Consider the following 12,069-nt stretch of genomic DNA (forward strand, 5'->3'; position numbering starts at 1 on the left):
GCGTCCGACTTCAGCCAGGTCACGATCTCGCGGTCCGGGAGTTCGAGCCCCGCGTCGGGCTCTGGGCTGATGGCTCGGAGCCTGGAGCCTGTTTCCGATTCTGTGTCTCCCTCTCTCTCTGCCCCTCCCCCGTTCATGCTCTGTCTCTCTCTGTCCCAAAAAAAATAAATAAACGTTGAAAAAAAAAAATTAAAAAAAAAAAAAAAAGAAGGCAAGTTTTAGGGCTGGGCCATTTCAAACAGAGCAGTATGTTTGGAAAGCAGTAAAAAGTGAACAAGATCCTCAGTGAAGCAAAATTGTTATTTCGTAGCATCATCAAAGGGAAAAGTTCGAGGAAAACTGTTAACACGTGAATATGCCAGGCTGTATGTTCCACTGCGCATGGCAGCTTGTGAAATTACAACAAAGCAAGCAGTCCTTTGTTCCGTACTCACCATTGCAAAACGCACGCATCGGAGAAGTTATTAAGACTCATAATGACGTGAAAAAGAGGGACTTTAAACTTATTTAGTCTAACCTTTAATTTTACAGATGGAGAAACTGAGGACAAAGGGACAGCATCGCCTCCCAGTTAGTGGCCTGCTCGTCTTGTCATGTGACGTGAGGTGGCTGTGGAGGGTCCGGCAGAGAAGTCAGGGACACTCGCCGCTGAAGATGCTGGCCTGGCTGGTGTCTGCTACTCTGAAGTTGACCTGCTTCTGAAGCCTGGCCTTTGTGGGAGACGCTTCAGTGCACTCCGAGTGTCTTAACAGGGTGAGGATTTTCAATTGACCCCTTCCCTTTCGTGGATTAGTTCCACCGAGTGACTTGTTAAATGGAAAATACCTGAACTGTGTCATTTCCTCCCTACGCACGGCTATGCTGTTCTTACATTCCAGGGTCTTCTTCTAGCTCATGAAATGCAAAACATTTTTTTTCCCCCTTAAATTAATGAACAGTCTAGCCAGGTTTGAGAGTGTTTCCTGACCTCAGACATTATTGCCTCTTTTTTTTTTTATGTTCATAGGGCACATGACACACATTTATTTGCTATCCAATAAAATATCCCATCCTGCGTTTAGAATATAATTGACAATAAAAACACTTCTTGAGTGTTCACATTCTAGTTGGGATAATATACTTGAAAGGTTAACCATCAATTCAAGGCCGTGTGTGATTAAATGCTCCAAAAACTCAGAGGCAAAAATGGCTGCTATTTAATGTGGTCCTACAAGGCCTCAGTGGAGAGGCTAAGGTTGGAGCTGGGTCTGGAAGGATGAGTGATCTTATTGCTATGAGTCCCTGAAGGGCGAGGACCAGGACTTTCCAGCTGTGGAAGTATCTAAAGGGACCACGTTTCTAGTGCCCAGCTCTACTCTGCAATTCGTGTTTGTTGAATCAACTGATGGCTTGTATTAATTGAATTCCCCACTGAATTAATGGAGATAACCGTGGAGTTCCTAGGCTGGGGTAACAACATGAACAAACCCATCATGATGTAGAGATAAGCTTTCTGTGTTAAGAAACCCCAAGAACAGTCCAGCAGCAAGAAGGCTTCCCGTTCAGAAGTGGTAAGAACAACGACCCAGTTTGGTTGGGTCTCTTGAGGCCAAGATAGAAGGGTTTCTGCATTATCCTAAGGCAATGAGGAGTCACAGAAAGTTTTCTAGTTAGGAGGTAAAAAGTATAAGAATTAACCAGAAACAATGGGTGAAAAGGTGAAAGTGGGATGCACTTTAGTTTTGTGTCCACCCGAGGAACCCATCCTGGGTTCAAATCCCAGCTCTGTCATTTCTTGGCTGGGCGATCCTACACTTAGCTTCTCAGTTCTTGTGGTTTTTCATATGTGACTTAGAAACAATAATAGGACCTACCACATGGCCACAGGGAGAACTAAATGAGACAATTTTCCAGAAGTAATTGTTAGTATAATGCCTGATGCATCGTGGGCTCTCAAGTAATTCAGAGCTGACGAGAAAGCCCCTGGAAACAAGGACCTCCTTGCCATTTCCCAGCCCCTACAAGTGTTCCACGAGTCCACCATTCGGGCCAGCTCCACAGTCTGTACCGTGTAGTTCATAAATTAGGTTCTATCTTCTCCTTCACGACTGGCCGACTAGAACTTTCACACTACTGATATGCAATCTGTTAGGCAACCGAAATAGCGAACTCAATTCTTGCACCATCTCACCAGCCCGACCAGCTCCTGCCAGGACTGCACTGAAAAGAACTAAAACACTTTTCAGGGAAGTCTCAGAATTCAAAAATCCCTTCTTGGCCAGCTTCAAGGATCAGCCTTCCCCAAGTGGCATTAGACTCCAGCTCACCAGTTCCCAACGTGGGCTGGCAGAACCACAGCTTTGCAGGAAACGCACCATTTCATATGGACTCAAGCATCAGCTAAAAACTGAAAATTACGCGGACTATCTTGCATGTATGACTACAAGGATTGCAAATTCTTTTATGATTAATAAATCACAGTGTCAAATGTTACTGATTTATAACGTTTGTCATTATCTGTTATCTCGATCCACAGATGCTAAATATACCACTACTCCCATGTGAGAGCCTTTAACATCTTTTGACATTTTTAAAAATATTTTTAATGCTTATTTTTGAGAGAGAGAGAGAGAGCAGGGGAGGGACAGAGAGAGAGGGAGACACAGAATCCGAAGCAGGATCCAGGCTCAGAGCCCAATGAAGGGCTTGAACCCACAAACTGCGAGGTCATGACCTGAGCCAAAGTCGGACGTTTAACCGACTGAGCCATCCAGGCGCCCTTCTTTCGACATTTTAAAGCAGAGTGCATGAGTGTGATCGTCAGGAAAAAACACAGGAATGACAAGAAAAAAATTTTAGAACAACTTTCTTCGGTAATACGGAGTCGTGTGTCTAAGTTCAAGATAATGAATAAAATAACCCAGTGATTAAAGCTAATGAAATAAGCAGAAAGGTGTCAGAAATGGCCTTTCCCCTGGACTCCAAGATCCTGGGGGAGATTTTCAACAGTAAGAAACATTTCAAATAGAAGTGTTTACTTCCCTTCCCCTGCCCCACAAAATAGATGTCAGTACACAAAGAGACTCTCTCTACATCCCAGGGTTTTTATCCAGGGAGGACTCAGCCAAGAAAAACATCAGGAAGAAAACTTGAGAAATGTTCACAGTGCCTCCAAATAGCTCCTACCTGTGCGGCCATTCAGGAGAATCGGCTTGCCCTCCAGTTCTCCTTTCATGGGGATGACAGTGATCCTATACTCTGTTCCGGGCTGTAGACCTGCAAACAAGCAGCCGGTGCGCGATGAGTTCCGGCTCCAGAACCTCGCCCCCAGCCCTGCTCTCCCCCAGGGTCTCTCTTGTGAGGGAGCTGAGGGGCTATGCTCCTCACCTGAAGGCTAATCTAAGGCAGAGAAAGGGCGGCAGGACCAGTGGGATACGAGGCGTCGTCGAAAGGCTTATGGGGGAACAGGGGGCCAGAGCGGATGAGGGCCTGATGGAGCTCCTTCCTTGGGCCACCAAGCACAGATCTCCCAGTTTTATTTACAGCCCGAATGTTTTTCTGCCCCCAGCAATCCTTTTCCCTCAAAAGTTTCTTTTCTAATTAGCCTCATTGTATTCCATTATTTTCTTCTTTGCTCTGCCTTTTGCTGTTGTTGTTGCTTGTTATTTCTCTGTAGCAGCAAATCTGAATGACTGTTGTTCACGGCACCTGCACCGATATCCAGACGGGGGCAAAGTGCAGACAAATAGTGGCACGTGTGAGACACACCCACTGTTCTCCGCTCTACAGATGCTGGGAACCTCAAAGATGTCCTTTCAAGATGCAACTCACAGAGCGGACAGCAGAATGAGGCCCCAGAGGAGAACTGAACCACAGCGCTAAGAAGCCTCAGGGCCCCCTCCCCTGCATAGGCCACTTCCAAGGGTATTCACACGGGTATTTATGATTGTGTATTATTTTCCCTAAAGAGAGCCCTGAGAATTCTATAAGCTTCAGGAGCCACAAAACATGATCCAGCCCTGCAGGTCCCATTTCTTTAGCAACCATCAGATTTTCAGCATTCAGCAGATTCACTTGGTCAGTTGGGACAGGACATCCCCACCCAGGCCTCCCAGTATGACTCCCCATGCAACATGCCAAACAACCCAGTCTCTCTCTCTCTCTCATTCTCTCTCTCTCTCTCTCTCTCTCTCTCTCTCTCTCACACACACACACACACACACACACAGCTCTTCCAAAAGGAACATCTGTGCCACTATATCCACCCTGAGACACAGGCAGTTTTCAAGAGCACATTGGGCCTATGATCTGTTGACCAGGTGCTCTGAGATTCCAGTCAGCTCTGGGATGCTGGAGCACAGTCTGCAGGCCTACAGAATGGGCTCACATCTCGTAGTTTCCAGGGTCAGAGTTCAAGTGATTCCTAGGGCCCCAGGAGCCTCTGTGCACTGTCCCCACCTTGGCATCCATGGCGAACATCTCACATGCCCAGTGTTGGCTCTTACCAGTGATGTCATATCGGCTCTTAGGGTCACTGCTCCTGGGCACGGTGACCTCAGCCACCTCCTGCCCTGTCAGAGGGCCATACTGAAGCTTGTAGTAGTCCACCTCGGTCGGGGGATTCTCCCACTCCACATCCAGGGAGCTCTCGGTCTCCTCTGTCACCCACGCGGTGCCAAGCACAGCCGGATCTAGGGCAGGGGTCAAGGAAGGCAGGAGAAAGCAGTGAAGAGCAGAGGTCCAGCAGGTCTGTAACAGGCCATTGGCTACCAGGTCAGTGCCCTTTCTTGACACGTTGAGAACGTGCTTCAGCCCAGGACACAGTCCTTAACAGGTGTCTCAAGACTACCAAAGTAGCAAATAAACTATTGGTCCTCACATTATCCATGGAGGGAAGACTATCTTCTGGGAAAGCCTCCTGTCTCCCATCCCTTCCCATCAGATGCCAGGCTGCCCCCCTGCCCAAGCTGCCGTGGGCCAAGTCCTGGGCCACACCTCTCCAACCAGCCATCCAAACCTCCAGAACCTCCAGATCCCGGATCCAACCAGTCATCCAAACCACCAGGCCCTGGGGGCAGACTGCTCTGAATGAAACACCCCCTTTAGCAGAAGTGACTCAAGAATCACAGAAGGGTCCCTCAAAGACTGCACCCCAGCATGAGGCACTCAGGCCCTCCCATGTAAAGTGTGGGAAACGCATTTGAAATTTTAAAATTTTCTCGTCCTCTGTCTCCCAAATTATAGCTCCTTCCTCACCTCTCAGATTCTCCTATGAGGACTAACGCTAAGCCAAACTATATAGTAGTTTGGTGAACTTTAACTTGGTCCTTCTGAGGATCCTTCTTGCACTTTCTACCACAGTTTAGACCTGGCGCCCTCAGCTGCCCAACCTGTCCAGCCTGCAAAGGAGAGTTATTGGGCCCATTTGTTCACAGCAAGTATTAATGGCTCAATGTTTCCCCCCTCCCCTAAGAAAACAATGGAATTATAATGATGAATACAAAAAAGAATGGATTCCTGGTGTGGCTCCAAGGGAAGAACTTTTGAGTGGTGGCTGGGGAGGGGACCCATTCTCTGGGAGCACTTTGCATTCCAAAGGCCGTATCCCAGGTGGATGTGGTCTGACCTGAAGTCTGGAACAGGGAAGACAAGTCCCTAGACTCCCCAGCCTTGCCCTTCTCCTCGGTCACATGCCCACCTTCACCACCTTGGCGGTGCTCCCACCTAGGCCTACTGACCACTTGTCAAGGACATGGGACAGAGAATCTGTGCATTAGGAAGGGGGTGAACATGGTGTTCTCAAGGTCCCTCAGCTCTGAATGTTCCTGATTCACTGTTATGAACAAAGAAGCTCAAAGAACCTTTTCTCTGAAGAATTTCTTCCCACCTACTGGCTTCTACCTGCCAGCCTCCAGGCTCTTCCTTCGAAGGTGGGAATTCCTTGAGGGAACAGGTCAAGACGTGAGTAATGGAAGTGACTCAAGAATCACAGACGGGTCCTACTCAGCTCACAAATGAAAAAGTGGAGACTTAATGAAAATATTCAAGATTATTTTGGGGATAAGTATCTCTCGGACTGAGGCTCCCCTGAGGAGCAAATAAGAATGGGTTTAACATGAATCAGATTAGACAGAAAGACAAGCTTCGCAGTTACAAGATTTTACAAGTCCCTAGAGCAGAAGCCAAGAGGGGTTACTAAGACTTTCAGAACAGATGTCTCTGCTCTTCATTGGGAAGCTTGGGGCACTGGCCTGTCTGAAGGCGAAGGCAGCCACAGACAACAACGGGAGAAAGAGAAAAGCAGCCCAACAGTGGGGGGCTGGCCTGGTTCTCACTGGGTTGGCTTGGGTGTGCTCCCATTGAACATAAATGGTTGCACAGAACATCAATATCAGATAAGCCACTGTGTGGCCATGACAGATCAAGACAAAACAGGACCATTCTGTGATTGTGTCTGAACACAGACAAAAATGTGAACAATGGTCCAAACCACAAAAACGACTAAATATTCTCTCTCCTGATATGAGTGACTACCCTTTCTTTATTGATGATGGCTTTAGCCTCCCTCTAGTCTGTTCTTTCTAGATAAGGTTCACTAAGTTACCATAGAATTAACTCCCCTTCCCGACAGCATGCAAGCCAAAACAAACCCCTGCTGGCTTTGACTTCCCCCAAATCACCTAAATACAAGTCCCAATTGTATCCCAGTCCTTTCTAAAGCTCTTACAGAGATGCTCACAGCCCCTGCAGTGAGCTGTCCCACCCCCAACAGTCAATAAACCCAACCTGCTCAACTCCAGAAGTGTTCCAAGGGGTCTATGGCTGGAGGGGGGTGACAAAAGCAATTGCAAATTGTGCTCCCAGGAGGACAGGTCCTTCATGGCCCTTTCCAACACAGAGCCATCCCTATCTCCACTGCCAAACAGGATAGGCAACTGAAATGTTTCTGCAGAGACATGTGCCCCAAACCCCATCCATCCAGGTCTTCCTGGATCTTTCCCCAGGAGTTTAGCAAAGGGTGGAGGCCAATGATTTTTATCAGCATCCAAAACACTATGCCTGGTACATAGTAGATGTTCAGTAAAACATGATGAGTGCATATATGGATCAGATTCACTCAAATAATAGGTTTCTCCAAGTCCTTGAAGATCTAAGAACTTTCATGAGAAAACAAGAAATTCTAAATAGTAAGCAGTGATGTCTGTCCTTCCAAACACTGTGGTAACATTAGGTGGTGTGCTGGAACCTCTGTCCCTCCAGATCCATCCTCTATCCTCCTGTCTCCCAGATTATGACCTCTATGAATTGTGTTAGTCAGATTCTCTTGCCCTCTGGATTCTAGTTAAGTTCAGCCAGTGAGTCACCAGGAGATCAGAGGACAGGGTAGAGAGTTCAGGCAACTGTTCTCCTCCCCTTGCCTCCCCCCCTTCCTTCTCCTTCCCTCCAGGTGGACTGCCTGCATCTCTACCCAAAGTGCCTCCTCAGGCAGCCCTCTCCCACAGCTCTTTTTGGGTTCCAGTACCAACCTCCATCCCTGACCCTTCAGAATGAGGCGATCCCCACTGACGCCAGTCCTATAGTGTTTCGCCAGCCAAATCCTACCCAAGCCTCTTCGCTAGCTGTCTTCAATTACACTGTTTGTTCTCTCTCTTAGCAAGATAAATCTGATGCAGGGCGCTTCAGCAAATCTTCACCCATCCCAGCTTGAACTTGCTGAATGGCTTCAAAGGCTCAACGAGGGCTTGGGTGTGCAGATGTGCTCCTTGGCTGCTTGTGTGTGGTGCAGGGCAATCAGACCTTACTATTCTCAGGGGGGCAGAGAAGTGCCTTTGAGCCCCAACCCAGCAGGCTCTATCACTGACTTGGAGGAGCAGAGAGAGGGGAGCAAGAACTGAGATTTTTCTCCAGAAATTAGGATTGCAGCAGCTACGCTTTTCAACCCCAAATCAGGGCAATGTTCTGAGTAGTTGAAGGGTATTTGCAGGGACGATGGAAGAAAGCATTTAAAATGGGGCCTTTCCTGGGAAACCTGGCCGCTTCCTCACCCGTGGTGGCAAGCAGATGCTGTGGGCGGCTGGAAACCTCCTTCTTCACGTTGCGCAGGGTAACCATGTACTTGGTGCCAGGCAGCAAACCGAGGATCTCATAGCTGTGCTGCTCCTTCGGCACTTGGATCTGCTTCCCAGAGAGCTCCTCCCCCAGGGGGTAGTAGCTGAGGAGGTAGTGGTCCACCTCGCTGGCCGGCTCCCAGCTCACCAGCAGGGAATCCTCTGTGCTCTTGAGCAGCTGCAGGCCCTGAGGGGCCACCACTGTATGCAGAACAGGAACAGGTGTGCAGAGGGTGAAGCAAGCGAGGGGAGGGGGGATGCATAGCCAGTGTGCATTCACTGAGCACCTACTATACACTTAACACCGTGGTGGCAGGTATGAGAGCACAAAGAAGCCGTGCTGAGCACCCCTCTGGACACCCCTCCCCACACACCCGCCGGAAGTTACGTGAGGGGGAGTTCACCCTGTTCCCGTCATCGCCACACACACACACACACACACACACACACACACACACACACAGCACCATCAGATCACATATGATCAGTGGTCCCGCAACCTAGAACTTATTAATTAATGCCCACCCCAGGGCCCCACCCCAGGCCCGCCGAATCAGACACGCAGGCCGAGCCAGCAATCTGTGTTTAATAAGCCCTCTGGGGGCTCTAGCGTGCGTGGGCTGGACGTCAGTCCCCACCCCCCCTCCACGAGCACCAAGTGTAACAGGGTCTGAGGGTGCCCGCCCCCAGCAGGGAAAGGAGAGAGTCGGGCGTCGGCGCTCTCACCCTGGGCGCAGTCCGGGCCGCTGAAGCCCTCCTCGCAGTAACACTCGCCCGTGTCGCAGAAGCCGTGGCCGCTGCAGTCGCCGGGGCAGCGGCGCTCGCTGCAGTCCTCGGACGTGAAGTCCTCGTGGCACCGGCACGCGCCGCGCACGCACACACCGTGGCCGCTGCAGTTCTCGGGGCAGGCGGGGTAGGCGCAGTCGGCGCCCACGTAGGGCGCGTCGCACTCGCAGCGGCCGTCCACGCAGCGCCCGTGGCCGCTGCACGCCCCGGGGCAGGCGGGCCGCTCGCATGCGGCGCCCTCCCAGCCCTGCTCGCAGCGGCAGCCGCAGGTCTCGGGGGAGAAGGTCCCGTGGCCGCTGCAGTGGCCGTTGGCACCTGCCGGCGAGAGGAAGGTAGGCTGGAGGGGGTGCGGGCCGGCGAGCGGGCCTCTCCCTTCCCTGGAGCTCCGGTAAGAGCGGGCTGGTGGGCCCTGGGCACTGTCTTTGAAGGAGGGCAGGGCCCCTGCAGAAGACTGGGGTCCGCCCTTTCCGCCCCCTCTCTCCCCGACCGGCCGGACTCTGACCTGTGACATCCACAAACTGTGCCCTCCTTTTATGCCCCCAAAGCCACGGGAAGTCCCCTTCCCCTCCCCTTCTCATCCAAGTGCTCAGGTGAATTCGGGTTCCCTCTGCTCTAAACGGCAGAAATTACTTAGGACGTTTAAGAATGGGGGCGCGTTCACGTCCGCAGCCTGGGCGTCCTCGCACCAGCGCAGAAGCTCGTCTTGTCTTGGCTGGAGGTTGCTGGACCTAGCAAGGCCGGGTCCTTGGGAGATGAGCCCAAACTGAATCCTGGCAAAGGGGGCCTCCAGAAGCTACAAACCGGCCGCGTCTCACTACGGGGGTGAGGGACGGGAGAAGGGATCACCCAGGCTCCCCTCTCTGACCCCAGGCAGCAAGAGGCAGTTGGAGGCCCTGGCCCTTCAGCAGCCCGGCTCCTGCTTCTCAGAACACCCTCTCTCCTTCCTAGAAACTTTGGACGTGCAGGCTCCTCGGCAATCCCGTGCTGTTTCATTCACGGCAGTGTCCCTGATGCCTAGTTCTGTGTCTGGTACATAAGAGGCGCTCTCAACGGTAGCACTTCCTCCAGCATGAACAGGTTGAACAGGTACGCCAACATACCACTGGATAATCGGATCAGCTTTCGTAATTATCAGCTATGGGCCAGGGAACTTATGTACGGCATCTAGGGTCCTCAGAACTAGACTAGTGGATAGAGTTTTCCTAACTGGGCAGTTTAGAAAACTTCAGGAACTGACCCAGAGTCACACAACTAAAAAGCAGCGAAACCCATCTGTACCCAGTCCTGTCTAGCTCCAAGGCTGACCGTCCTTCCTGTCTTTCCCACTGGCTTCCCCTTCCAGTAGAGATTGGATCCACAGGTCAAACAGCACCCAGAAGTGTAAACTCAGGAGTCCAGACTCCCTTTCAGGGTTGCCGGTCCCTCAGCACCTGGGTAGCTCAGTTGGTTAAGGGAGTGACTTTGGCTCGGGTCATAATCTCACAGTTCGTGGGTTCAAGCCCCTCATCGGGCTCTGTGCTGGCAGTTCTGAGCCTGGAGCCTGCTTCAGATGCTGGGTCTCCCTCTCTCTCTGCCCCTCCCCCGCTCACACTCTGTCTCTCAGAAATGAATAAACGTTAAAGATTTTTTCTACAAAGAGTTGCTGGTCCCTCTCTACTGAGGCTTGCAGATGCTTCCTGGAGCTAGTGTCGAAGATGAGACCCCCACCCCACCCTCAGAAAACCCAGAGAGAGGTGGGAGCACACCAGACCCCCACAGGACACCTGGCATGTGGAAGGCGCCCGTTAGTTGTTTGTTGAATGAATACCAGATGGTAAAAGCTCACCGGCAACTCGGCAGCAGCGCTGAACATCACACCGCTCCTTCACCTCCGCCATCTCTTCCTCCAGCTTCTTGACTCGGGCCAGGAGGGCTTGGACGCTGCCTGCCAGCTCACAGTCCTTCTGTGGCGTCTGCAGGCGGATGTTGTGCCTGAAGATGATGTTCTGTTCCTCGGCCTCCCCTGAGGCCAGGAGCGAGGCTCCATCGTCACTAAGGGGCTGGGGGTCAGTCTCGACCTGGACCAGAGCGGACTTGGGCACATCAATCTTGTAGGTGTGGCTGACAGTAACCTGTGGCTCCTTGTCGCTGCAGCCCTGAGGCTCGAGGGTGGCCGGGGCTGAGGCCACCAACAGCACAGAGCCAAAGAGGAGCCCCAGGGGGAAGCAGAACATCCCCCGGAGACCCATCCTTGGGGAGACAGGGAGCAGATGCTCTCGGAGACCTGTATCCAGAAAAGATGCAAACGAAAGCCATGAAGATTTGCTGGTGGAAATTGCCCTTTATAGTGGATTCGAAGAGTCCACAGGAAGCTGAGAACCCAGCAGAACTACATCCTATATCTCCTAAGGATCCAAACTAAATTTTGTGTTCTTTCTCCTGCTTCCTGTGTTTGCTTACACCGTTCACTCCCTGGGAGACCCTCCTCTTCACCTCTAATTCAATACTCACCTCACGAATAGTGACAAGGAAAACAATTGCGACCAGGCTTTGATCTCCCCATCCCTGATCTAAACCACACACCGAGTAATACCCTCCCCATTAACACCACCTACAGAACAGCCGCACCTAGAGAGCATGCTGTGTGCCAGGCGCTGTCCTAAATGTTCTGCGTTGATTACCTTATTCGAGCCTCACAACAATGCTTCGCAGAATATACTATTACTACCCCATTTTGCAGATACAGAAACTGAGACTCAGCTTCCTAAAGTGACTTGCCCACAGGCAAACAGCCAAGATGGCCGAATTTGAATCCAGAGACCATGCTCATATTCACTTTGTCATGCTGCTTTGCACACGTGAGGAAACCAAGGTTCAAGGGACTGAGCAAGTTGTCCCAGGTGCCATGGCCGGGAAGGGCAGAGCCTGTCTTCGGACCCCAGGCCAGGGTCCTGCTCACCACCTCTGCCTGCGAGCCAGCAAAAGATGAGAACTTCTAATACAAATAATTCTTCCGTGAAGCCTTCTCTCATGCCCCCCCACCCCCCATCTCACTACAGCTGGAAACTACTAGCTCTCCTGCTGAGCATTCAGAGAAATGTATTGGTTCCTCTGTGAGTCTCTTCACGGTCTACCTTGTGTTACAGTTACTCTTGTATGCCGTTTGTCTCCCCATGAGGCTGTCAGCCTCTTAAGGACAGGACCCAAGGCTGGTCCC

At 51.2% G+C, this 12,069-nt stretch overlaps 1 protein-coding gene across 1 annotated transcript in view; it reads right to left on the minus strand.

Annotated features, from left to right (window-relative positions):
• Positions 1 to 11,101, minus strand: part of TNN (tenascin N) — a 53,486-nt gene extending 42,385 nt beyond the window's left edge. Inside the window, exons 1-5 of the mRNA XM_047076965.1 lie at positions 10,699 to 11,101; positions 8,814 to 9,188; positions 8,025 to 8,288; positions 4,485 to 4,670; positions 3,166 to 3,255 (exon numbers count right to left, since the gene is read on the minus strand). Of these exons, the coding sequence (XP_046932921.1) occupies positions 3,166 to 3,255; positions 4,485 to 4,670; positions 8,025 to 8,288; positions 8,814 to 9,188; positions 10,699 to 11,101 (1,318 nt within the window). The remainder of the gene's footprint in view (positions 1 to 3,165; positions 3,256 to 4,484; positions 4,671 to 8,024; positions 8,289 to 8,813; positions 9,189 to 10,698) is intronic.
• Between the last annotated feature and the right edge of the window lie 968 nt (positions 11,102 to 12,069).

This window comes from Lynx rufus, unplaced genomic scaffold, assembly GCF_022079265.1.
Source record: "Lynx rufus isolate CCGP_SWC_20201006 ecotype Redwood Valley unplaced genomic scaffold, mLynRuf1.p SCAF_15, whole genome shotgun sequence".
Taxonomy (NCBI): domain Eukaryota; kingdom Metazoa; phylum Chordata; class Mammalia; order Carnivora; family Felidae; genus Lynx; species Lynx rufus.